Below are 27942 nucleotides of genomic sequence, written 5' to 3' on the forward strand. Positions count from 1 at the left end.
GTGTGAGGATTCTTTGCTGCCTCCGGACCTGGACGACTTGCCATTATTGAAGGAACCATTCTGCTCTGTACCAGAAAATTCTTAGGGAGAATATCCAGTCATCTGTCTCTGAGCTGAAGCTGAAGCGTAATTGAGTTATGTAGCAAGATAGTGATCCAAAACACAAAAAAGTCTAAATGGCTGGAAAGAAATAAAATTAAAGTTTTGGAGTGGTCTAATCAAAGTCGCCCAGTAGATGCTGTGACCTGAAATGGGCAGTTCATGCTCAAAAGCCTATCATTTTGTCTGAATAAACCCTTTTGCAGAGATGCCAAATCTGACCAATTCTCAGCCATTTAGGGGGTGTTCTATTTAAGGCTTTATAACTCCAAATATGAGCATCACAGAGACTTGGATAATTGCTTTTGCAATCGTTCCATTAACAATACTTCAATGATTCAACAATGATTCATTTATATTAAAAATTATGTAGAGATAGTCACCAATGCAATTATTCTGGCAAAAATGCAAAAAATAAGTTGTTCTTTAGTTTATAATGAAATACTGAAGGATAACATATGTAAAACGGGCAACACTATACATATCCTGGATCTTAAACTCATTGAGTGTGCAATATCTAACGCCAATATGCAGAACTACTCAAGCAAAAAGTAAGCACTGTATCCTTGTGTCCCTTACGGTGAAGCCACACTATACGCGGCGACGGCCGCCTGTCGCCGCGCCGCGTCCCCACAGTCGGCTGTTTGTGGGCGTGTCACCTAATTTTACAGACAGTTGTGTTCGTTAAATGTTGACCGGGTTTAATATCGTGTTTCAAATTCATTGTCCTGTCTTTTTGCAGTAACCTAGATTTGAATTTTTAGTCAGCTGCCTAGCTAGGCTGTTTAATATCTAGCTAGTGAGTAACAACCAACAACAAAAACATTGTCTGGCTAATTAGCCAGATAATGCCTTCAGAGTTAGGCTACATCTGGTCAGCTAGCTAGGTGGCTGGTAGGAACGAACAACTTGCAACTAATACATTAGAAAGATTTTTTTGTTTGTTATTGTTTGTTGTTACTCACTATAGCTAGACATTAGACAGCCTAGCTAGGCAGCTTATTAACATTTTTCAGAGCTAGGTTACTGCAAAAATGATTTTTATTCAGACTGGACAGTGATAGTAGCTAACGGCGATAACTACGTTGCAGAGCCACCGACAATTTCAGGGACTTTTCTCCACGCTGCGTTCCTCTTATCAATGTCTCTGTAGGAGATTTTATTAAGTTGGGAGTTTATTAACCCGATACGGAAATTAGGAGTTAGGTCCTCCATCGTGGAACGATAGAATGTGGAACTAAAATTAGAAAAAAATAGGGACAATTTACTTGACGCATCATTAGATCAAATCAGATTGGTTACCGCAACGCAGCGAGGGGGTCAAAGTTGAATTTTTGCCATCTCCCCCGTGGCCTCGCCGCGCCGCCGGCAATCCCAACATGCATTGCGGGGTCTGGCCGCCACCTCTCATTCAAAATGAAGCCACACCATACGCGGTGGGGCCGCGTATAGTGTGGCTTCAGCCTTACTGTCTCCAAATCTATCCGAAATGTCTAAATTGTACATTGCTGTAAATCTTAACATAATCCTATATTTCACTACAAAGCACCAGTTTGTACTCATGAACTCACATTTGCATTATTTTCATGTGGGAATTACTATTTTATCAGTATAGATAATAAAAGGCTTTTTGTGTATTTTAAAGTATATAAATTTGCCCCTTACAGTGGTTTAACAATAAACATTGATATAACATTGAAAAATAATGCAAAAACATTGTTACACACTGAACGTAAATAATTGAATTGTTACAAGCCGTAATACGTAAATCTTCGTATGTATCCTGGTTAGACCTAATACTGCATCCTACTTTTCTGAACCACTGCCTAGAGAATTTTCTTTAGCCTTGCTGATGAGTTGGAAAAATTGGTTGGTGATATCTTCCAAAAACCAAAGGGAAAAAATTACGCCACAACCAGTGCTTGTATATCACTGCATAATGTTATGGTTTATTGCACAGCGCTGTGATGAAGCAACAGTTCAAACTTTTACGTGCGGCTCGAAGTTCTTGTTATAAATTTTAAATGGGGCATGTGATACACTGTTGGAAAGCTTATGCTATCCTCTTCTATGAATATAAAAGAGGATGAAAGAGTTATCAATCAAATCACAAGGAACTTAACAGAGTTATTATGCCATAAGAAGTGTTGTCTTGCAAATGGCCAATTTAAATCCCTACCCCTAGTTTCTGTTCACATGTTTATTTCTCAAACGAATTGGTCAAGACAATAAATGACCACAGAATCTACGCAGGATTTCCTCTTGTTTTTTTTGCTATTTTGTGAGCAGCCTTTTTCATCAATGTATTGGCATACCTTCAGGCAATTGTTGGCTTTATCTTGTTGCTATGATGAAATACGTATTATTGGTGGTAAAGGAGTATTTTTATGAACTCCCGAATGCTTTGTGGGTATAGTTACAGATTGAGAACGTGGGGAAGGGGTGCTTGTTATATAGACAAACTACATGACAATGGTGTAGAATTAGAAACTGTATTTGGTGTACTTGTGGTGTATTGTTTACTAGGGGGCTTGCCCGAAGTGGTTAATGCAGTTCTGCAAAGAAGAGAGGGCTAAAATTCCCCCACAGCAATGTGGAAGTCTGATATCAAATAATAGGAAGCATTTGATTGCAGTTATTGCTACTAAACATGGTGCAACCAGTTGTTAAGTTTAAGGAGGCAATTCTTTTTTCACATGGGTGATATGGGTGTTTGGTAGAATTTTTCATTAAATAAATGAAATAATAATTCTAAAAATGTGTTGTTATTGTTACTCAAGTTTTGTCTAATATTATTGCCTAACATTTTGCCTGAAGATCTTAAGTCATCTACTGTGACAAATATTCAACAATAGAGGAAATCAGGAAATACACCAAATACTTTTTCATTGCACTATACATCATGATTGCATGTCGTCATCCAATTGAATAATATGATTTCCAAGAATAATTTCTGATGACAACAATATGATATGCAGCATCATGTAGCTTTTAAAGTACCCCTCCACGTGTGTTTTAAAACCTTAAATATTCTGTAATGAATAGTAATTTAATGTGGTTTTTCCACCAAAAATATTCAGTAAACTATTGAAAATGGCTTAGTAGCATCTCTCCACCTTTACCTCATGAGCTAATTATTTGCAGGCAACCTTCATGCAGCTCCAAAACCACTTTACCCTCCTATTATGTTGGAAATTTTATGACCAGTTTTATGTTGGGGTCAAATTGACTCCAAATTTTCATTTAATATGTGACACTTGGTGTGTCACCTCCTTTAATGTCTCCCAAATTACTTTTATCCCTAAATATTAAAAATCTGTGAGAAAAATCATTTTAAAGCATGAGGTGAGTAAACGTTTGAAACCCGTATGGAAAAGTGCCATCCAGAATCACCTACAAAAATCAGAGGGTAAATAGCTGCAAGCGGCAGTTCATGGGGTCCAAGCAACATTGGGCATACAGCATACTACGGCACATGTATTCGTGTGTCTTATGTATTCGTCAGGATGTAATTAATGGCACACAAACTCCTGACTCTGATGAATCTTGGAAAGGAAAGACTTTGAATGTAAGCCAAGTAGTTGAGTCAAAAATATGAAAAATACACACTTATTCTGGTAGTGGCACCATAGAGTTTGACTTTGTACTCAATATGCTCTGTGGATTTCAGACAAACATGGGAATGTAAATTTCATCCAGGTCCAATGCAACATTCAGAGGAGATGCATCGCACTGAACTACGGCATCAACCCACAACAAGTGGTTGTTGTAGAACCTTTGTCTGGCAAATCAGTATATTTTTTATTGGCTGGGTATTGGGTGCTATTTGCCGGCTATCAACCAGATTTCATATGATTTTCATACGACCCCTGTCGTAAGTTTGTTTACATTTGTCTCTGTTGCGAGTGGGTTTCATCTTAACAGTTCGTCATCTGATTAGCCGTTTCCATCTCTGGTTCCTCAGCTTGAAAAAGCCGCTGTTTTCCAGTTACCAGTGGAGACTAGCTCTTTGAACTTGTGCTTTGTGGGTTGTGTATAGTTATTGCTTCATTTGACTTTATGTATTCAGCCCTATTTTTGTTTGATTCCGATTCTCCTATCACCCTTCTAGTTTTTTTGACTCATGATTCTGTGTCTGACCATTCCCTCTCATATTCTATTACAATTCTTGCCTAGCACCTTTGCTTTGTTTGCGGATTGGATTTTGTGTTTGACCATTCACTCGTACTTGACCTCAACTCTCGTGTTGCCCTCTGCTGGCCGTATAGTGTGCCGGTTAGTTTGTGTTTTATATGTGAAAATATTATAAAAAGTAAATAAGTGGTTGCATCACCTTTATTAGAAATAACTGCAACCAAACGCAGTATATAATTTGATATCAGTCTTTCACATCACTGTAGAGGAATTTCAGCCGACTCTTTTTTTGCCAAACTGCTTTAAATCAGGCTACCTGGAAGGTTTTCAAACATGAACTGCTCGTTTCAGGTCCTGCCACTGTCTCCCTATTGGGTTCAGTGCAGGACTGACTAGTCCACTCCAAAACTTGAATTTTTATTCAGCCACTTTAATTTTGTTCCATCGGTTTACTGCATAACCCAATTACGCTTCAGCTTCAGATCACATGGAGTCAGGAACACTTGCCATAGCTGAGACTAGAGAGGCCTACAGTTCTTTGGATGTTCTTCTGGGATGTTTTGTGACTTCCTGGATGAGTTGTCGCTGCACCCTTGGAGAAATTTTGGCAGGCCGACCACTCCTGGGAAGATTCACCACTGTTTCAATTGTACTCCATTTAAAGTTATTCCTCTCCCTGTGGCTCAGTGGAGTCCCAGAGCCTTAGAAATGGCTTTGTAATAATTTCCGACTGATATATTTCTGCAACTTTTTGTCTAATCTCTTCTGGAATTTCTGGAATTGTGGCATTATAGGATTCTTGTAGCTTGTAGGAACCTTGTGGTGACTATTTCACTTGGTTGGTAAAGTTCAATATGAGAGGTTTAGATTAAACAGGACTAAAGAGCAATCAAGCCTGGCTGTGTTCAGTTTAATTACCAATATAATTACCAATTAAATTTGATTGGTTGACTGTTTCATTGAGTAGCTAAGGGGGCCATTACTTTTTCACAAGGGTGATACGGATGTTTGAGAACTGTTGTCATGAAATAAAATGATTTAGAAGATGATTTAGATGGTTTACCTAATATGTTTTGTGCAAATATGTGAAACCATTCTGTGTGCAAATTTGCAATAATACAGGAAATCTGGAATGGGGCAAATACTGTTTCACGGCAGTGTGTCAATATGTCCATCTAGGTTATCTTGATTTGAGGCCTTTTGGGATTTATTAGCTGTTTTGAAAAAGTCACACCCACATGCAACTTCATTGGCTATTTGCAAGCACATTTTTAAGTGTAGCAACTTTGCTAATATAAATTTGTAAGATAATCATCAGTAGATGCAGGATGCCAAGTGTCGTGCTAATTGGTCAAACTTACTGCCCTGTTAATGTTACTGTGCAAGCTCCTTGCGAAATCGGTTTGTTTTAGTTTCACACAAGTCAAAGAAATTTTGTTAGAAAATGTACTATTTAACTTTAGACTAATAAACTACTGTTGACGCAATGCATGAATCCCTGTTGAGTTAGCAGGCTGTGTGGTTAACCTCTTAGCGCAAAGCGTCTAGTGGTCGGCATGCCGGCGTGCCGAGATTACTAAACTCAGACATTCGGTGCTACTGCAACCGAAGTATGAGTTAAAAACAGAAACGCGTTGTTTTAGTTTCATTAGTAGACGATACACGACGACTGCCGAAAACTGAGTTTCACAGCGCCGCCATTGTCGCTCTGGTCGTTCATTTAACACGCACCCCCTCCCTGCAGTCTCATCTGCAACTACACCCCCCACTCATGACATAATGGACAATATTGTCTATCTGAGCATTCATAAAAATATTCTTTCACCACTCAAAAATCGTACTTCGTCATAGCAACAAGATAAACCCGACAATAGCCCTAAGATATGCTAATACAGCAGTGAAAACGCTGCTCACTGAATAACAAAATAAACAAGACAAAGTTTTAAAATATGATACCATGTCATTCTACAGTCAATATCTGGGACTAAATATTGAATAAATATACAACCATACCATTGGTTTTACGCGTAGAGATGTCCCTTTTGAGACTGAGTGGTCATATATTGTCTGGGACAATCCGTTTGGGAAATATACAAGCATTTGTGACGCCTGGGTACCTGCCAAAATAGCTGTGCGTAATACCACACGTGTTGTTTACGGCGTTGTCGCCCTTTTTAGTACAGTGTGGCGTGACTGACAATTCATTTATTCAGTAGGTGAGAGTATAAGCTTTCTACCGATGTATAACATGTCTAATTTTGCTTTTGGAATAGCGTTTTATAGGTCAGCGTAACCGAAAAGTGTCTTATCATTGCATTCACTTACGCATTCACTTCGTGGTAGCAGTCAAAGACGCTGCACCTAACGAAACACATTGTACCGCATTGTGTGACAATATTTTTGCATTATTTTTAAATTGGATATCAATGTTTCATATCATACCTTCATAATGGGCTCATTTATGTGCTTTACAGTGGACAAAAAGCATTATATTCCTTTTTGGAGATATTTTGGATATGTTTCTGGACCCCTAGATATTTTAGACCACTGTACTAACTGAAAGCTTGTAATTCCCACTTGAAAATGATGCAACAGTGAGTTTCCCGAGTCAAAACAGTTGATTTGTAGTGAAATACGTGAATATGATTTACAGCAATGCATAATTTAGACATTTTGGATAGATTTGGAGACGCTGGGTACACTGCTTAGTTTTTGCTTCATCTATAGTAGTTCTACATATCCACCCTTAAATATTATGAACTTGTGGTCAAGAAGTTTTTGATCCAGCACATGTACAGTTTGTCCTGCTGTATATATGCAATCTCTCAGTATTTCATTGCAAACTAAAAAAGTGCAAATTCATTTTTGATTGTTTGTCTAGACAATTGCATTTGTGGCACTTTATTTCTTCCAAAATTATGAATATAAACTAATCTGCGTTAGTATTGTAAATTGTACAAATGTCTCTGTGGTGTTCACATCTGGAGTTATAAAGCTTTAAATAGGGTACCCCCTAAATGGGCAAGAATTGGCAAGATTTGGTTTGTGCGCAAAGGGGTTAATGTAACATAGTTCTCAACAACTGGCCACGTTTCACATCAATCATGTGTACCTGTCTGTCAGGGTAGGGATTTTTTTTTAAATGACACGCCGATCTACGGTTTTCTCCTTTTTCATCCAATCCTGTTACTGCACGTATGCCTACTATTGCCCTATGCCCCATACCAATTTAATTTTAGGTGTATTCATGCATGGTATTTCAGAGCTAAATATTCACTGGAAAGTATCCTTTGATGCATTGGAAATATTTGGGTTTTTCACTCTGAGAGGCTTCTGTTATGGCAGCGGCCGTGTGCTCGAGCGAACAGTCTCTTTTAGGCATATGGGAAAAAGCGGTGGAGTGTTTGTGGCATCTCTACATCTTCTGTGGTGTTATGCATTTTGCTCAACATTAAGTCTTTTTTAGTCTTTGTGGATGGTGACATTCCAATTTCACTGTGCATTGTCGTGACATTGCTCGTTTCTTTGTTGACAGTTTAGAAAATCACATTTTTCCCATAGCTTGACTCTTGCATCCCCAAACCAAACAATCAAACTACACCTATGGTGGCAACACAAAAGAGTAGGTACGTGGGAGGTGCTTGTGGGACTATATATAAATAGGGACAGTAATGACCAAAAGTGGAATATTTGGATGGAAACTGAGAGCAGTGACATTACATGGAAAATTATCTAGTGGTTTATATCAATATTTTCATTTATTTTAGCCATGAATAAAAATACATTAACAAATAATACTACGAATATTGTGGGAATTTTTCTAAATTTAATCAGGGTGGTTTCTACATATGTTTACAGCCTTATTTAAATAGGCTACTGATAGCCACAGGTCTGTGGTGCAGTTAAGGATACTCAATTCCATGACGTGCTTACTAGTTGTGTATACTACACATTTATAGTACATGGTACATACTGACATATTAGGTAGTACTGTATGTAGTCTGCAGTTTCAATCACAGCATATGGGAGCTAGGCAAGTGTGTCACCTCATATTTATACCCCAGTGAAACAAGAAGTCATGAATGACCACCTAAGAGTTCCTAATGAGTCAGATGAACTAAGAAAGTAGAATATGAATGGAAATAAACTTGTATTAATTTTGTTAACCAGGGGCATCCTTGTTTTTGACAACTGGGTCGCACTTGTTTTTGACACAGTTATTTATTTTCTTTGAACAATTTTACCCCAGTTGAAGGTTGAATTTCTCTTGTATTTTGTGTGCAAAATCGAGCTGATGAAAAGCAATGACTTCTTTTCATAGCTTTTTTGTTTTACCTCTCTTTACCAAGGGTGTTTTTCTGTGTGGCATCGATTAGGCTGGGTGCCAACTTGATATTTTAGTACTTTCACTCATCTCAGTCTCGACTTGTTCAAGACTTAATTCCTTGGTAAAAAAATGGCTGAGCCAGTCATCTTCATTCTTCATTATGAGCAGGGTTATCTCTCTTGTGCAGTGGACTCATGGCAGCATGGCCAGCGTACAGAGCAATCTAAGTGTTGTGGCAGTGTCTGTATTGGTTAGACTGCATGTATTGGCAAAAATGTTTCCTAGCCCATTCTGAAATTGTTACTGTACGTGTCTGTCTCAGAACACTTACACATCATGCAAATCACTTTTGCATCTTGGTTTTCTTACCCATGATAGGGCTCAAACAAGTATCTAATGTATTTGTAAACATGAGCATGCTTTTTCGTCAGACAATTGAAATGATAGAAAAAGAACAACGAGAGGTTGAAAGGCGTCCCATCACAAAAATCACCCACAAAGGAGAAATTGAGATTGAGAACCAGGAGCCTGTTAAAGAGCCTGAAGCTGTGGAATTGGAGGTAAGTGAAATCTCACTGTGTAAGAACGGGGCATTTGCATTCTATGCAGTGTGGAATGACATTACAAATAAGTATAACATATGACACTCAACCTGTACTGGGCAACTTTTATATTAATTTCCTCACTTCAGCGTTTTGACGTCATTGTACCAACTTTGACTTTTACAATCCAATAATACTGTTAATTGTATTTGCCAGAATACTGGACCTTTCATTTGAGGGGTGTTTGAAAAATTACCTGTCAAGCCTAGTCAAGGTGTACTTTTGAAGCAAGTGGCACGGAATATTAACCATGCTGGGAGCAGCCTAAGCAAATTCACACCATAAATGCATACTTAATTTGGCAGTGAAAGAGTTGTCATGTGTATTGAAATTAAAGTATATAGTATTTTATGCTCTTCCTATTATACAGTTGAGGCCAAATGTTTACATACACCTAGGCTAGATATTCAAAAAGATATTTAACATATTCACAACTCCACACATTTCATGTTGCCATACATTTCTTTTGGCAAGTCAAGTAGGCCATCTACTTTCACATCAGAGGTCATTTTAAAACAATTGATTAGAGACAGATTTATTTCAGCTTTAATTCACTATGTCAGAATTCCAGTGGGTCAAAAGTTTACATACACCAAGTCGACTGTCTCTTTAAACAGTCTGGAAAATTTCAGAAATTGATGTAGTTGGAAATTAGGAATTGATTGGGAGTTAATTGGCGTCTGTGGCTGTATTTATGGGCCTACTTTTAGAGCCACTGCCTTTTTGCCCTTGATACCATGGGAAAATGCAAGCAACTCAGCCAAGAAGAAAAATTGTAGACCTCCAAAAGTCAGGTTCCTCCTTAGGAGCAATTTCCAAACAACTGAAGGTACCATGAGCATCTGCACAGTTGTATGCAAATATAAAAGTCTTGGGAAGCCCCTAGTCCAAGACCAGCATAAAAAAGCCAGAATGAAGATTACAGGTGATCACCAGGATGAAGACCTAGTCTTTTGGAGGAGTGTTCTCTGGTCAGATGAAACAAAAATTGAACTGTTTGGCCATAATGATCAGCGCTATGTATGGGGGAAAAATGATGAATCTTTTAATCCGAAGAACACCATCCCTACTGTGAAGCATGGGGGTGGCAGCATCATGTTGTGGGGGTGTTTTGCTGGAAAAGGGACTGGTGCACTTCAGAAAATAGATGGCATCATGAGGAAGAAACACCTCAAGACATCAGCTATAAAGTTAAAACTTGGTCGCAACTGGGCAGGACAGTGATCCTAAGCATACCTCCAAATTTGTAACAAAATTGCTTAAAGACAACAAAATGAAAGTATTGTGGACTGAACTGAAAAAGCATGTCTGAGCAAGGAGGCCCACAAACCTGACCGAGTTACACCGGTTCTGTCAGGTGGAATGGGCAAAAATTCCGGCAAAGTATTGTGAGAAGCTTGTGGAAAGCTACCCCAAGTGTTTGATTCAAGTTAAGCAATTAAAAGGCAATGCCACCAAATACTAACAGTGTATGTAAACTTTTGACCCACTAAAAATTTGATATAGTACATAAAAGCTGAAATAAATCTGTCTCTTAGCTATTATTTTGAAATGACCTCTTATGGAAATAAAGTAGATACCCTAATTGGCTTAACACAGGAAATATATGGTAACATGACATGTGTGGAGTTGTGAAAAATTGAGTTTGAATGTCTTTAGCCTAGATGCATGTAATTTTTTGGCCTCAACTGTATCTCAAGTGAACAAACATATTTTAGTAGGCTGTTCACTGATGATTTAACTGTGTACTTGAAGCTCAGGAATAAGCTTTATTCTTAACACTCTACAGGTAGTGGGTTTGGCAAATCTCATGAGCTTTATGTTACTCAGTGTATTTATGTCTGTGCAGGTGGACCCTGTGCCCAGACCAGTGGAAGAGCCTGCAGCAGTCCCACAAGAAATGGAATTTGAGAGCCTTAAAGACACGACCAGCCAGCACAAGGATCACCTTTTTGACCTTGATTGCAAGATATGCACAGGTACTTGAAAATGCTCCATTTCAATGTTGCCAGAATCATTTGAGTTCCTCCAAATAAAGGTTTCCCCACATAACTTCATTAGCCTTTAAAGAACTGTAACAATTTTGTTTTTGAACAGAATCAACAATAAGGGCTCTATTTTGCGGAATCAGTGTTATATGGTGCATGGATGCAGTCAATGCCGTGCGCATTGTGTCCAGGAGTACTGCCAATTAGGGTTGGACGATTGTCTGTCTGTTTAGATCGGCTGAATGTGGCGAGCTGGGTGTATAATGGTGGACAGGGCATGAACTCAGCAGCTGATGACAGTTAAGTTCCGTCCAATCTGGGTGAGAACAGGAAAAAGACATGCGGACGGAACTAGCTGCCAGGAGAGAGAAAAATGGAGTCATGTATACAAGACAGTGGGCTGGAAAAGGACCATTTTCAAGCATAAACGGAAGTAAAACGTCTAACATTGGTTGTTATTTGTTTCAGTGTAATTGAAGCAGGAGCGTCGGAGTGATTTTGAACCTGGGGGGCACCTAAATTGTAGGGTGGTCTGGGGGCATGCTCCCCCTTGAGGAAATGTTTTTTAAATAAAGCACTTAAATGCTTATTCTGGTGTCTTTTAAGAAAAGAATATGCTAATTAACGTGGCTGTGAGAAAGTCACATGGTTCTCGTGTAAACTGCTAATTAATGCATAAACTTTTACGATACACCCTTAGAAGTAAAGTAGACTAACATGTTTTCCTGACCACATTGCTATTCCATAGGACACCTCCAGATGTAAAAGAGCATAGTTCGATCTGTATAATTATCAGGAATTGATATGGTTAAGTTTACTAATGAATTGTAGGAAAGTGGTGCAATCATTGTTGCAGCAAATATATCTTTAATGCAGTAATTTTATTACATAACGAACAAACAACACAAAAAATGTTATAATTGCCTTAATAATGCCATCATTATATTTTTCCAAAGAAATACCTAATGTCCGGTCACTTCCTTTGCACTAACTGCATTATTTTAAGTCATGCACTGACTGCAAACGCAAGGGGATGAGGAGCACACGGCCACTGCCATAACAGCAGCCTCTCAGAGTGATGGAGGAATTTAAATGGTGCTGAACATAATGTGCCATGTGTCAGATATCTGACAAATCCATCACATATAAATAGCAGCTCCAAATTACTATGTAAATGAAACAGAATATACAGCATTCAACTGTGATATGGACTGCTAAGTAACACAACCTTTACTTTCCTGAGAAATCGTTAATATGCGTACAGGTCGCTATAAACAGCTAGATAGGTAAGTTAGCATTAGGTAGTACAAGAGCTAGCTACTAAATTAGCTGTATTACTCAGTCAAAACAACATAGTAAAATCTTATAGGTGCTTATGTCAGGAAGGCACACACATACTCCTTTGAATTCCAACGAGTTCTGGAGGAGCTAGCTGGCTGAATTAACCAAGTAGATAGTGGTTGCTGCCTTAGATGAGTGAACATGTTGCCTGATTTGCCAGATGGTGACAGCACCCAATCAGAGCCTCAAACCCACCTGATCTTTAAATAAATAGCCAAATTAAATAAATAATTAAAAAATGCACAATGCATGTATATACAACATGTTATACTTATTTTCTCCTGATAAACAGAAATGTGCTCATTATGCAAGATCGGAGACAGCAAACACTAACCACCAACATGATGACAAATGCAGCCATTTTTCTTATTTTTGTTCATCATTTCTCTCGTTGTAATGGTGAATGAATGTGTGTGTGCACGGTGATAGACAAGTGACCTGTCCAGGGTGTATTCCTGCCTCTCGCCCAATGCACGCTGGGATTGGCTCCAGCAGCCCCCATGAGCCTGCCCAGGGTAAGCGGGTATAGATAATGGATGGATTTCTCTTATTGTATTGCCACACTGGCAATGTTTTCTCTTTGCATAGCTACACAACGATGCTCGCAGGCTAACGTTAAGCATTTCAGTGCCAGGTAACAACTGTCTGTCTGCTGTATTGTTAATGGTGCATTTGACAAATAAACTATGATTTGATTTAATCACTCCGCTAACTCCAGTTAATACTCTAGACATGATATCTAATGATATTAATTGCCAGATTATTGCTTACTTTCGTGCAAATGTAGCTAGCTGTATCTGTCTGCGGTATTGACTGCATGTGTTTAAGTTTTATTCACAACAAACACAAAATAAGCATTTTTGAAAAGTGGGGGGGACAAGTTCCCTCATTATAATGGGTCCTACGCCCAGCATTTATTGAAGAAGTGTGTAGCTAGTTGTAGTGACTGGAGCCGAGTACAGGTTTTAATGTCATTGGTTGAGAATATTGCACTTACTAACAGAGTGAAGCTATGAGGCTAGCCACTTCTGCAAATTGTCAGTGGGAACGGCCTGGGGGGAGTCACAGAGGGTGCGTGGGGGCTTATGCTGCCACTGCTAACCAGGCTTTACTGAGTAAAAATACTTAAAGGTTTGATTGATTACTGTAGCGCCCCCTATTGACTGATTCTCACAAAATTGTTCCTTCTAGTACGGGCTTCCCAGTAGTACAAGATGATTGGACCACAGAAAATCTACCTAGTACATGCTAAAATCTAATTGGCGTATCTGAACAAAACAGCAACTTCGCTGCTTTGGCCCCCAATAATAATCGGAACAAAAACAAAAAGGTTCCAGCACCTGTATGTATCCTAATAATAAAAATCCAAAAATCCCCCCCCCCCCCCCGGTGTTGCCCATCCTTGCCTTCCTTGCCACTTGTTCTCACTCACAAGTGCTCATGTAATGTGAAATGCAAGTAAAGAATGCTACTCTTCAAAATATGTAGACTATGGATTAAAACGAATACTTTCCTGGGTTCAACCACAGCTGGTATGTCGCACGCTCTGCTCAATGCATGCGCTGAGACAATCACTTGAGTCCCTCAGTGACAGTGCGACAGTGATTATTGACAATAAATACCTGCCGGTTTAAGACATAGAAGTGAAGTTATGATAGTGTTGCTATGAGTAATGCATTTATTCAGTTATGCTTTGACACATGTAAAATCAGGACCATAATGTGAACTGCTGGCCAACAGTGCTGTCCTGTTGGGAGAAATTGTCTCATAACCCTTTTGGATGGTGCTGTCTGTCCGTTTGTTCTTCTAGACATTGACCTGCATAGAAAGTGAAAGCAAGTCATCTTACAGTTTTTGCTGTAATTTGTGGAGTTTCAGCATATGATGCAAAATTGCAATCCGCTGCACCAACATTGCAGTGCGCTGCTTGAGATCTTCACTGACACACCCACAACAGTGCCTCTCATCCCACTTTGGCACATGGCTGGACACCAAATTACTGGGCTCAGGCTTTTCAAAATCCATGACAAATATACCACTTTGCCAGTGTTTGCCGGAACGTAGAGCTCTAAATGGGATAAAACTGATTTATCGCCCTTTCATGAATGATTACCAATGTATGAATCACTGTTTTATGTTTTTTTAGATGTCCAGCTGCTCCTCAAGAAACAAAGAATTTTTTTTAATTGTGAAAAAAAATTGCAGCATTTGTACAATGAGTCAAACATATCAAAAGCTATTCCTTTATTGATCTGTATAAAGTCAGTGTCATTCACTATTATTTCTCCTTGTAGGACGAATGGCTCCTCCTGTCGAGGATGCAGCCACCAAAGTTATGAAGGTGGCTACCACAGTGATGTGGAGGCAGGCTGGCTCAGATGGAGAGACTCCAACCATGTCTGACCACCCAGATGGGCAATCCCACAGTGAAGTGGTGGAAAATGTGGTCAATACCAGGGCCATCTCATCTGAAGGAAGGTGAGGTCTGCTTCCCTAGTGAGAAAAATAGAATTACATTCTCAGGCAATGTAGGTAAATGCAGTATCCCAAGTTTGCTTAAGGAAAAGTAGTTTTTGTTCTAAGGGAAGTTTTTACTCCAGGTCAGATAATGCAAATGAAGGAGAGGATGAGGCCATGTTCCTTGCACGTCTGCAGTCCATGTGGAAGGGCTTTATCAATATGCCATCCGTGGCAAAATTTGTCACAAAAGCATATCCAGTATCAGGTATTCTTGACCACCTAACTGAGGTAAGAACCTTTAGTTGCAAGTAAGCATGCTTGAAGTAAAACTAACATCCAGTTACATCAATGAGTAATAGTTGCTGTTTCTAAGCATCAAGGTTGAGTAAGACTGTTTACTAAACATGAATGTCTTATTTATTATTATTTCATCAGGACCTGCCTGACAGCATCCAGGTTGGAGGGAGGATTTCCCCTCATACTGTATGGGACTATGTGGAAAAAATTCGAGCCTCAGGAACAAAAGTATATTTCATGTGATTTTTATTTTATTCTGAGCAGTTTCAGTTATAAACACTACATTTTACTCAGTATTGGGTAACCTGGGAAATACGTAAAGATGAGATACGAGATATTCTTTTAAAGGGAACCCTGCCTGTTTAGACTTAGGGCGTAATATGTTGTAAATGCCCTCAACTATGGAAATATGTTGTAAAAACCACACACAAGATTTCAGTTATTAAAAACAAACCCAAGCCTTTAATAGAAATTTTGACCAATAGAAATCGGCATTATTTTAGATGACTTTGGGTAGGTGATGTAAAATGGTTGCACTGGAGGTTAACTCCGTTTTTTTGTCCAGCAGTTGCGATTATTAATAGTGAAAAATGTCAATACAATGCCACATAATTTGAATGTGATGTGATACACTGTATACAGTTGTAACAAAAGTTTACATACACCTAGGCTGAAGACATTCAAACTCAATTTTCACTGCACACATTTCATGTTACCATACATTTCCTGTGTTAAGTCAGTTAGAGTATGTACATTATTTCCATAAGAGGTCATTTCAAAATAATAGCTAAGAGACAGATTTATTTCAGCTTTTATTTGCTATATCAGATTTTCAGTGGGTCAAAAGTTTGCATACACTTTGTTAGTATTTGGTGGCATTGCCTTTTAATTGCTTAACTTGAATCAAACGGTTGGGGTAGCCTTCCACAAGCTTCTCGCTATACTTTGCCAGAATTTTTGGCAGTTCCTTCCGACAGAACTGGTGTAACTCAGTCAGGTTTGTGGGCCCTCTTGCTCGGACACGCTTTTTCAGTTCAGTCCACAAACATTCCACAAACAATGGGATTCACTTTGTTGTCTTTAAGCCATTTTGTTGAAAATTTGGAGGTATGCTTTTGATCATTGTTGCAACCAAGTTTTAACTTTCTTGCTGATGTCTTGAGGTGTTGCTTCAGTATTTCTAGATAATCCTCCTCCCTCATGATGCCATCTGTTTTCTGAAGTGCACCAGTCCCTTTTGCAGCAAGACACCCCTACAACACGATGCTGCCACCCCCATGTTTCACAATTGGGATTGTGTTCTTCGGATAAAAGCCTCACCCTTTTTCCTCCACACATAGCGCTGATCATTATGGCCAAACTGTTCAATTTTTGTTTCATCTGACCAGAGAACACTCCTCCAAAAGGCTAGGTCTGTGTCCTAATGATCAACTTCATTCTGGCTTTTTATGCCTGTCTTGGAGTTGGGGCTTCTTCCTTGCGCAGCAGCATTTCAGGCCATGGCAATGTAGGATTCTTTTAACGGTGGATGTAGATACGTTGGTACCTGATGCCTCCAACTCCGTCACCAGTTCCCTTGTTGTTGTCTTGGGGTTTAGTTGAACCTTTCGGACCAGAGTTCGTTCAGCCCTGGGAGTCAATTTGTGCCTCCTTCCTGAACGATGCAGTGTCTGTGTGGTCCCAAGATTTTTATATTTGCATACGATTGTTTGTACAGATGCTCGTCGTACCTTCAGTTGTTTGGAAATACGTACTAAGGAGGTACCGGACTTGTGGAGGTCCACAATTTTTTTTCTGAGATCTTTGCTGAGTTGCTTGGATTTTCTCACTGTATCAAGGGCAAAAAGGCAGTGGCTCTAAAGGTAGGCCCTTAAATAGAGCTACCGGTGCCAATTAACTCCCAGTCAACTTCTAATTATGACAATTGGCCGATCACAAGCTTCTAAAAAGTAATTACATCAATTTCTGAAATCTTCCAGACTGTTTAAAGAGACTGTCAACTTGGTGTAACCTTTGACCCACTGGAAGTCTGATACAGTGAATTAAAGCTGAAATAAATCTGTCTCTAATCGATTATTTTAAAATTACCTCTGATGTGAACAAAGAAATGTATGGTAACATGAATTTTGTGGAGTTGTGAAAAACTGAGTTTGAATATCTTTAGCCTAGGTGTATGTAAATTTTTGGCCTTAACTGTATCTGTGAATAGGATGGTGTAGCAGTTGGTCCGCCGGAGAGGCGGATTGGTCTCGGCTGCGCCGGCTGGTGGAGAGAGCACACACACCTGGGTTGTGTTAGCTAATCAGCTCGGATGCTTACAGGTGTGCAGCTCTCCACAGTTCGGGGCCGAGACCAGGAGCTAACATCGAGAGCGCAGTTATGATTTCCATTTTGTTTTGTTTGAGCACTAAAGAAAAAGAAAGCAATCCTCAGCTGGGATGCTGGAGGAGCTTGACCTGGCCAGGAAGGCGAGTCAGCTACAGAGCAGGGAACTGAAAATTTGCTGCTCTGTTTTACTTTCTTTTCTCTTTGTCATTTTAGCTTGTTGTTTTAGTTTATTGTTTTCGCCCGCAACCTGTGAGGGGGAAGGGTGAAGAGGGTCGTTTATTTTATTTCATGTTTGTGTGGGTGTGCTCTCTCTCTCTCCATGTGACAGACTGTGGTGTTCCCTGTCACTGCCGCATCTCCCTCCCAGGAGTGTCACACTGGTTTGTCACAGATGGATTCAGTAGTGAAACATCTTAGTGTATCAGCACGTATTATCATTAGGGATTGTGCATTTAAAGGAGGTAATATCACCGGCTTAAGCTCATATATACGACGCAGATAAATAGTAATGCTATGTCATTTAAATTAATGGCGATAATGTACATGTTTCAGTTTCACCAAAAAGTTTGATCCATATCGTAAAGTGACTTTGAACGGCTGCTGCTAGAAAGCGGAGCTCTTTACAACAGACAACTTTTTCCATTTCTGTTGGCATAGGTGAGCAGTTGCTGCACAGACACCATCTCTTATACTCCTCTGGCCTTCGATCTTCATCGTTTTGATTTATTTGATGAGGGCTGTCCTCGATGCTTTCCTGCTGAGTAATGTCCCGCACTAGCTTGAATTGAAAAGGCTGAACAGAAGTCATTTTCAGTGCTGCCCAATGGACAAGAGCAATGGACTGAGACCTGTGCAACCATTTGATGTCACTCCCCAGAGTGCATTGCGATGGTAACAACAATGGAGACCTATGAGTCAAAAGATTTTTTTTATTTTTTATTTTAAAAACTTAAATATTTCATGTGGTTTTTATGACATTTGTATAATTGAAGGAATTTACACTATATTAAGGCCTACAAGTTTTAACAGGCAGGGTTCCTTTATAGATGTGGTTAAGAGAACTTAGTTTTTGCTTAACTTTGTTGATTTCATAATTTGTAAACTGCTTTCAAATCTCAATGCAAATCACTCCAATTGTTTGCGCACAGAGGACTTTGTATTGAAAACTAATATTTAAAAATACTGTGTCTACTAGTTCCTTTATATGGATTCAGGGCTTGACATTAACACCTGCCACCCACCAAATGCAGTTAGAATTCAGTAGTGGCGTGTCACTCTTACCAGCCAAATTGGCAGGTGATCTTTTGGTAGCATTTTCTATGAAAAGTTATTGCAGTTTACAAAAAGGCATATGAAAAAATTAAGTCAATCTGAGACGATACTACAACTTCTGTGAACACTGGGTACACACTGTGCTCATCCCATTGGCACATCCAATTTGCTTTCTCGTGTCTTGTCTCCTCATTCAAGCTGGGTGTATAATTTGTAAGAACGAGAACTCGAAAGAAATCGAACCACCGCATACAAACTGTATACTGTCAGACACGTAAAACACCATTTTGTCGTTCTCAGCCATAGGAAGCTTCAAAGTGCTCAGCCAGCACAGCCTGGAGAAAAGACAGAGCAGGAACTGGGGTGTTACTATCTGAGGGTGTGTGTCTGCACATATGTGTGTGTGTGTCAGAGAGGGTGTCCATGCCCCTGCCCCCTTCTTTTTTTTCACCAGTTAAAATATACGGCTTTCTTTTAGTTTTTAGTTAAGTTTGAGCAAATTTGAAGGAGGCAGTTTTGCAACAGTTGGAAGTGGGCATCCAAGTCCTGCATCTACGTCTGCCATTCTACATTTCATCTCTGGTTCTTTTGGACTATTCTGCTGTCTTTTGGTTTCTGCATTTTGGATTACTTTGGGACAAAAGCTGTGGTTTGGTATCTTCTCTCATTCATTTCTTGTGTGACTGTCCATGTCTGTAACCTCTGTTAAGTGTTTTAAGGTAGTTGAACCTCGTCTTTATATTAGACATTTGGTGTCACTTAATAAATTTCTATTTTCACCTGGTTGTGAGTCTTACATTTTGATAAAGGTTGATCCAAACAGTTTTCTCTGCCTGTCAATGAATTTGGCGATTTGATTGATAATTCATATCTTTGATAATAATTACCAAATTAAATTGAAAAAAAATATTTTACATGTTGGTTAAGTGAGGTGTTTTAACTGTTGATGCACTTGTGTTTGGGATTCAGAGTACCGGGTGTCAACGAGAGTGTTAACAGTTGAAACCGCTGGGTTCTAAAAATTAAACATATTTCAGTTAATCTTCACCTTGCTGACAATACTCATTGCAACTTTAAACTTTTCATTTAGTGACAGTCCATGCTAGTAGAGAGCGCAGATTCGCATTCTGCAGTTGTGATTGGGAAGCACAGAATTGACGATTGCCGCACCAAACCCAGAAAACAACAGCTCGGTAAAGGAGCATAACTTTGACAGATTGACATCCATTATTTCAGAGTCACTTTAGTTTATTTAGTGCTGCAAAAAAAGAAAAGAAGAAAGTAGGCTTGTCGCAGTGTTCGGTTTAGCCCTGTGGCATATGATGCATGAGCCTACACAGGTGTAGTTGTTTTCTCACCACCAATGCTATAAAATAAATAAATAAAAGTATATAAATCTCCAGAGCTTCAACATTGACATTATTAAATGATCATAAGTACATTATATTCACACAATGCTCAATACCATCTGATATAGCCAGTTCTCAATTAGGTGTATAATTAGTAATGAAATCATTGTTTGCATTGCAAAATTGTGCACATTTAATCGCTATTATTTAAAATTGTGGATACATGTACTCTTCGTTTTCTGTATTGACATGGCGAAAATGCTTAGCAAAGATCTTGCTCAAAGAGTTTAGTCAGGTTGGATAGCTGTAATAGTTTTTGTTCAAATAAAATATTTGTCCAAACAGTGCACCAATATACTTATTTCTTTGGAAAACTGCTAGCCACAGTGGTTGGTGAGGCAAAAAGTTAATGTCAAGCCCTTTATGGAATGGTTAGTTTTTAGCCTGACATACCGCAGAAGTTGCAGAAGTGCTTCTTTTGAATGGCACAGAATGCAGGCTGAGCACTATTACCACAACATTGTGGTAGCCGTGTAATATGCCTGAGTTAAACTTTTAACACATTATTATTGGGATTCTGCTGCAGTGGGACACAATTGGATTTGTCCTGCTGGTTTAACCTGGGCTCATATTGACATGGTTTCCTCACGTTATTGGTGCATGCATAGCTCTTAGCTACGCCCTAGCCACCCAGGTCACCTGTCGTCATCAGTGAGAGATACAAGTCACCTCTGGTCAGTACCAGTTTGACTTAAGTATGCTGTGTGGTTTTTAGTGTGTAAATGGCCACCTGCAAGTGGTAAGAGCATATCTGATGAGTGTGGAGTGGGTTTATGCCCAACACAGGGTATATATGATTTCCAAGATATTCAGATCAAATCAAAAGAAAATCAGATATTTTATGTGTCACCGCTTGATAACATTTACTGGGTGAAGTTCAGTCTGTGATGGTAGCAGTTGCTAAATGTCATTAGCTTGCTAAGCCTAATTGAGATGATGTCCTCCCTTTTTTTCCTCAGGAGGTCTGTTTGATTCGTTTCAGTCCTGTGACAGAAGAGGATGAGATTTCATATACACTGCTGTATGCCTATTTCAGTAGCAGGAAACGCTATGGAGTTGTAGCCAATAACATGAAGCAGGTGAAAGACATGTATCTCATTCCCTTGGGGTCCTCTGAAAAAATCCCACACCATCTTGTCCCCTTCGATGGACCTGGTAAGAGCAATGTTCTAAATTAATCTACTGTGGTCCAAGTCTTCCTTTTGAAATGACCTTTATCTTTCTTTGTGATTCCTAAGGTTTGGAAGCCAAACGTCCAAGCCTCCTCTTGGGATTAATCATTCGACAGAGGGTGAAAAGAGATTTTGAAGCTGTTTTACCTGTGGATATCCCTGAAACTATTACTGCCAGATCCTTACCTGAGAAAAAAACAAAGTCATATTTTGCCAATGACGATGGAAGTGCTCGCAGTGAGGACATGGATTTTTTCAGTTCACTGAAAATAGTTCGTCCAAAGCAAGTGACTAAAGTAGAACAGTCTGCTCAAGTTGACGTGGCAGCACAGCCCATCTTGAAGACCACCTTGGCTCCAGAGGCCAGTCTACCTGATCTTTCTAGACCATTGCGGTTTCTTCCAGGTGTGCTGTCTTCGCCTACACTCAGGTCAGTTGATGATCTTCAGCAGAGCTTGCCATGTATTTCAGAGAAGGATGCAGACAAACGGGTCACAGCAGGTGATTGCATAGATATAGGGAGTACACCTAGCAAAAACCTTGGTTCGGGTGGTAACAGACTGGAACGTTTTGTTGTGAAGAAGAAGGACCCAAAAACATTTCAGATGGAGTCAGCAACAACATCCAATCCAAACAATAAGCCAAAAATGAACATCCTGTCCGAGAAAGAAACTGCTGATTTAGCATTTTATCCGAGGGAAAATCCACAAGATTGTTCCACAGAGGCTGTCCTCGCTGGTCTATCGGTGGTAGGGAAAAGGCTGGAAAACCCAGTCTTACAAAGGATGGAAGGTGCAATCTATGAACAGCCTAAATCAAAACCTGATCAGCATCCTGGTTTTATTGCTGTATCTAACAGGCCTGAAGAGGTTATCTCTGCCTGTTCAAAATCTTCAGAAAGCCATTGTCCATCCAGTGGAGTGCCAGCATGTCAACGGCATTCAGTTCAACCAGAGTTGCTTTATGGAGAATTTGATATCCTGGGAACTTCCACTGCACGTTCATTCCATGACAAAACAGACCATAACACATCCCATCCTGGTTTATTCCCACCCCCCTCAGCCACTGCATTTCCTCAAGGGGGGCATGAACCACCCCAGGGCACCAATCCCCCAGGGCACATCAGAGCCCCTGAACTCCAGTACCAGGCGGAAGCACCCCCAGTTTTCCCTTTGCAAAGCAATAAACTGCCTGTCTTCCAGCCACAGATCCCACCCAGTGTGCAGTATCCCAGTACTTTGCCACCCATGTTCTCACAGCCAGAGTCCCAAGGTCAGAATTGTACCATGATCAGGCCCTCACCTTCCCCTCTTTCAATCAGGTTCTCATCCTCTCAGCTGGTTCCTCCTGAGTCCAGGTTTTTGGGAAATTCTCAGAGATCCTCCATACAACCTCAGATAATAGAGACTCAGGGACCAGAGGGACATTACAGTGATTCCTGGGAGTCTCAGCACAGCCATTCTGAGGATGGTTACAAGCAGGTGGGCAGCACTCATCATGGAAGCAACAGGTTCCACAGTGATTCACATCATGAATAGAAAAATCTGTAAAGGTAGAGGCCTCCTGGACCAGGTTTAAGGCTGAGTGCCTGAAGCACTGGGACCAACACACAGTGAACATGGGAAAGCAGCCACAACACAAAGACATCACCCAACACAAGAAGAGGGACGAGTACTGTAAAAGGGAGGAAAGCAGGAGATTTAAATTTTCAGATGAACTAATGGTCAGTGGGATGACTGTTGGCAAATATTCATGATTAGTATTTTTCCTTATTCTGCTCTTCCATCTTCCTTCTGAATATTCCGCTGTGTAGTGTCCAATGAAACCAGTGACATTTCAATAAATCTTCTTTGGCTGATGCAAAAAAAAAAAAAAAAAAAAACTGAAGAGAGATGTTAGAACCTTTCAATTGTTTGCATTTGTAGTAATTTTATGATAGCTGTACATTTCTATGTACATTTACAGAAACAGGGCTCAGATTAAGGTTTCAAAAAATCTAGGGTTAAAAACTTTAACATGGCATGTGGCAAAGGAACAAGTTGCCCAGTTTTAAAAATGGTTTTCAATCTTAAATGGATTGTAGAAGTGCATAAATGATTTGAATGTAATTATGATATGGAAAATCATTATATTGCTTTGAAAAAGTTTTAAAGCAGCTCTGCCAGTCCGTAATAGACACTTTAATTTCATTTATTAAATTATTTATTTACATGCATAACAACATAGTGAAAAAGTGAAAATGTATTCGTCCCTTCCTGATTTCCTCTATTATTGCTCATTTGCCACATTGAATATTTTCAGATGTTTCAACAAAATGTAATATGAGACAAAGGGAATCTGAGCAAACATTTTAAAAATAATTTATCAAACACCCATATCAACCATGTGAAAAGTAATTGCTCCCTTAAACTTAACTGGTTGCACCACCTTCAGCAGCAATAACTGCAACCAAACACTTCCTATAATTTTTGTATCAGTCTTTCACATGGCTGCTGAGGAATTTTGGCCCACTCCTCTTTGCAGAACTTCTTCACTTCAGACAAACTGGAAGGTATTCAAGCATTAACAAGCATTAATTATCGTTTCAGGTCCTGCCACAGCACCTCTATTGGGTTCAAGTCAGGATTTTAACTACTACACTTAAAAGCTTTAATTTTTTTCTTTTGAGCCATTGAAATGTGGCTTGCTTTTGTCTTTTGGATCACTGTCTTGCATTACCCAATTATGCTTCAGCTTCAACTCACAAGCAGATGACATTCCGGACATTGTCCTTAAGAATTCCAGAGCAGAATTCATGGTTCCTTCAATAACCACATGTCATCTAGGTCCCGTGGCAGTAAAACATTGCAACTCCATTACACTACCACCACCATTTTTGACTGTTGGTAGAATGTTCTTTCTTTGAAATGATGTATTCGCTTTACGCCAGACATAATGGGACCCGTGTCATCCAAAAGGATCCACTTTTAACTCATTTGTTCACAGAACATAACCCAAAAGGCTTGGGGATCATCCAGGTGCTGGATGCAAATGTTAGATGAGCATTAATGCTTCTTGTGGTTAGCAGTGGTTTTCACCTTCCTACTGTCTCACAAATCCCATTTTTTCTCTGTCTCTTTCTTATTGTGGAGTCATGAACACTGAGGCTAGAGAGGCCTCAAGTTCTTTGGATGTTTTTCTGGGATCTTTTGTGACTTCCTGGATGAGTTGTCACTGCCCACTTGAAGAACATTTGGCAGGCCGACCACTCCTGGGAAGATTCATCACTGTTCCAAGTGTTCGCCATTTGAACATAATGGCTCTCACTGTGGTTTGATGGAGTCCCAAAGCCTTGGAAATTGCTTTTAACCCTTTCCAGACTGATATTTCAACAACCTTTTTTCTAATCTCTTCTGGAATTTCATTTAATCTTGGCATAGTGTGCTTGCAGAACCTTTGCAGTCTACTTCACTCTGATGGTAAGGTTCAATATGAGAGGTTTAGATTCAACATGGCTAGCTGCAGCCAATCCTGGCTGTGTTTATTCAGCTGAATCTAATTATCATTTAAATTAAGTTAACTGGTAACTCTTAGTTGCTAAAATGGAAATAACTTTTTCACATGGGTAATATGAAATTATTCAAAATGTTTTTTGTGTTTACTCAGTTTCCCGTTGTCTAATATTAGGCTACATTTTGTCTGAAGATCTGATCTTCAGTGTGACAAATATGCAAAAATATTGGGAAGGGGGAAAATACTTTTTCATGCCATTATATACAGTGAGCTCCATAATGTTTGGGACAAAGACTTTTTTATTTGTCTGTAATCCATAATTCTATATTTGTAATCAAACTATTATGTGTGGATAAAATGTGCATTGTTTGCTTTTATTTAAGGGTATTTTTATACACTTTGGTTTCACCACAGAAATTACAGCACTTTTCATACGTAGCCCATACTTATAAATGAAAGTAGTCATGCTTAGTACTTTGTTGCATATCCTTTGCATGCAATGACTGCTCTCTGACCCATAGACATCACCAGGTGCCAAGTGTCTTCTTTGGTGTTGCTCTGCCATGACTGTACTGCAGCCATCTTCAGCTCCTACTTGTTTCGGGGGCTAGTTGCCTCAAATCTTCTCTAGAGGATATGAAACGCTTGTTCAAGGGGATTCAGATTGAGTGAATGACTTAGCCAGTCAAGAATATTCCAGTTTTTAAAAAAACTCCTTTGTTGCTTTAGTAGTATATTTGGGATCATGTTATTGTTAAATTGACAAATGCCACATCCACACCTGCCTCCTGAAGAATGTTTCTGATCTGCTGGCCAGATGTTTGGGGATTTTTCTTCATTATGGTGAGAATTCTTCACTGATCAACTGTTGAGGTCTTTCTTGGCCTCCCAGGCCCTTTGCGATTACTGATCTTGACAGTTTTCTCTTTCTCATTTTGGTAAGGCTAATGTTTGGCGTGTGTCTGTTTTTTCTTATTTCTCAGCCTCATAATGGCCTCCTTGACTTTCATTGGCACAACTCTGATTTTCCTGTTGACAAACACCAATAAGAAATTCCAAAGGCAATCAAAATCCTAGAATCAAGACTAGATACTGAAAGTTATCATACCTGCTCTAAGGAAGCAATTTAAGAAGACTAATGAGAGACATTTGTGGAGCCATTTGTCCCAAACATTATGGTGCACTGAAATGGGAGTTGACTATGTATAAAAAGTGCATGCATTTTTACCTGGTGAAACCAAAATGTATAAAGATACCCTTTAATAAAAGGTGAGAATCTGCACTTTAACCACATGCGATTATGTTTGATTGCAATTCTAAAATTGTTGAGTACAGAAGCAAATGAGGAAAAAATGTCTTTGTGCCAGATATTATGGAGCTCACTGTATGAGTTCTTAATTTTTCTTGTTGTCGTGTAATTTTCAGCTTGTCATACTTTTATATTTAGAATGGTTTTCTGTGTATTATTTACAGACCATATTAAAGCGGTTAAAAAAATTTTTTTTTTAAATATTAAACTATTAGCAAAATGGTTTTGCTTTCTGATTAGCTTGTTTGTGAGCACTTATAGAATTTCTGCTTTCTACTTTAATTACGAGACAATGGATTAATGTTTTTTATAATGTTGGTACCTACATCTGTCATGGCAGTTATTTGAATTTAGTGAACTTTCATACATTGCTGGATGTCCCTGGTGTTTATTTTCAGTGTTATATATGCAAGTAGTGTACAAAACATATATTTTACAATCGTGGGCCCTTTAACAGAAGGAAAATACTCATGGAACAGTTGTGCTGGCAATGCTGGGACACCTCTGACTTAGATAAATGATGTGGATAAAAATGTTGATCTGTGGGGCAGCTGAATGGTTCATCCTGTTATGACACTGTTAGAGTGCATATTCTGATGTAGTTTGTAGATGACCAACAGCCCCACAGGGCAATGCACATTTGGCTCTCGAATCATGCGTGAATAGGACTGTTTGAGTCACCTGAAATGACCCGCTTGATAAGGCCCTCTCATCTTCCTCTGACTCGTGTCTGTGCATGCCTGTGAATAACAGTGTCGTAAAAACAGCAACTTACAGCACATGCTTTTGGGTAAAACACATGCTTTTCTACCTTCTCCCAAATCAATAGCTGAGTTTGCGGTACTGATTGCTGACAAATACGGTTGGACACTTCAAATTTTGGAGAATGAATGGGTGAAAGTATAATAATGATGATCTTTTTAATTTATATTTTAGGGATGTATTAGTATGAATGTGTAATGTGTGTAATAGTGCTTTCAATATTTGTTTTAAACCCAGTTATTTGTAAGTAAAACAATTTCAATAAGTAAAAGAAGTCTGGTTTATGATAAATAATGTATTTGCATTGAAAACCTGTTCTTAACATACTTGTGTCTCATTATTACTTGGAAATACCTGCTGCAGCAACACTGGAAGTATGCTTTTTAAAACCACTTCATAATGTCTGTAGTTTTTAAATATTCCAGCATTCCACGGAGAAGGTAGTACTTAACCCTAGCATTTATCTCTCACACCACACTTCTTTAACGCTGTAAAATAAATGTAGGTCAAACTATAGTTTGTCAATGTATAGTTACTACGTCCTATGAAAACATCACACCTGTAGTATTAATACTTGAATAAAATACTCAATTATTTTCTCACATCATTGCACGTAAAAACAAACAATGATAATCAATAATCACTTGTGCAACGCTGACCACTTCCTGCCGATTCACTAGCAGAAAACAACAGGCTCATTTCGCCATGTCTAGGGTTTTTAAAACCCAAAATGAGAGAAATGATCATAAGCATACAAAACATATCTGAGCTAGTGATTTTCCCTTACCCTACCCAACTCCATACCTATCAAATCGCTTTTGTCCGGAACTTGTACGTATAAAAATAAAAGACATGGCTTCCATGTGATGGGTCGCTCACCAACACTGGTTCTTCTAGAACAGCTCCCTTAGGAGAATATGCCTTTTCTGTCAATGGCACATTTATTTTAT

The 27942-nt window shown here is 39.2% G+C and overlaps 1 protein-coding gene across 3 annotated transcripts in view; it reads left to right on the top strand.

The window, feature by feature from the left end:
- LOC135249142 (PHD finger protein 3-like) overlaps positions 1–27506 on the top strand; it is a 54349-nt gene extending 26843 nt beyond the window's left edge. For 2 of the 3 annotated variants that reach the window (XM_064324449.1, XM_064324448.1), the window contains 7 exons: positions 8992–9120; positions 11012–11141; positions 14786–14969; positions 15092–15239; positions 15387–15476; positions 21217–21412; positions 21496–27506. In XM_064324449.1, coding sequence (XP_064180519.1) covers positions 8992–9120; positions 11012–11141; positions 14786–14969; positions 15092–15239; positions 15387–15476; positions 21217–21412; positions 21496–22967 — 2349 coding nt within the window. In that variant the 3' untranslated portion in view covers positions 22968–27506. Of the gene's footprint in view, positions 1–8991; positions 9121–11011; positions 11142–14785; positions 14970–15091; positions 15240–15386; positions 18468–21216; positions 21413–21495 lie in introns of those variants that run through there. The other variant, XR_010328602.1, reaches the window with a different exon arrangement.
- Positions 27507–27942: the final 436 nt, after the last annotated feature.

This window comes from Anguilla rostrata, chromosome 2, assembly GCF_018555375.3.
Source record: "Anguilla rostrata isolate EN2019 chromosome 2, ASM1855537v3, whole genome shotgun sequence".
Classification (NCBI taxonomy): domain Eukaryota; kingdom Metazoa; phylum Chordata; class Actinopteri; order Anguilliformes; family Anguillidae; genus Anguilla; species Anguilla rostrata.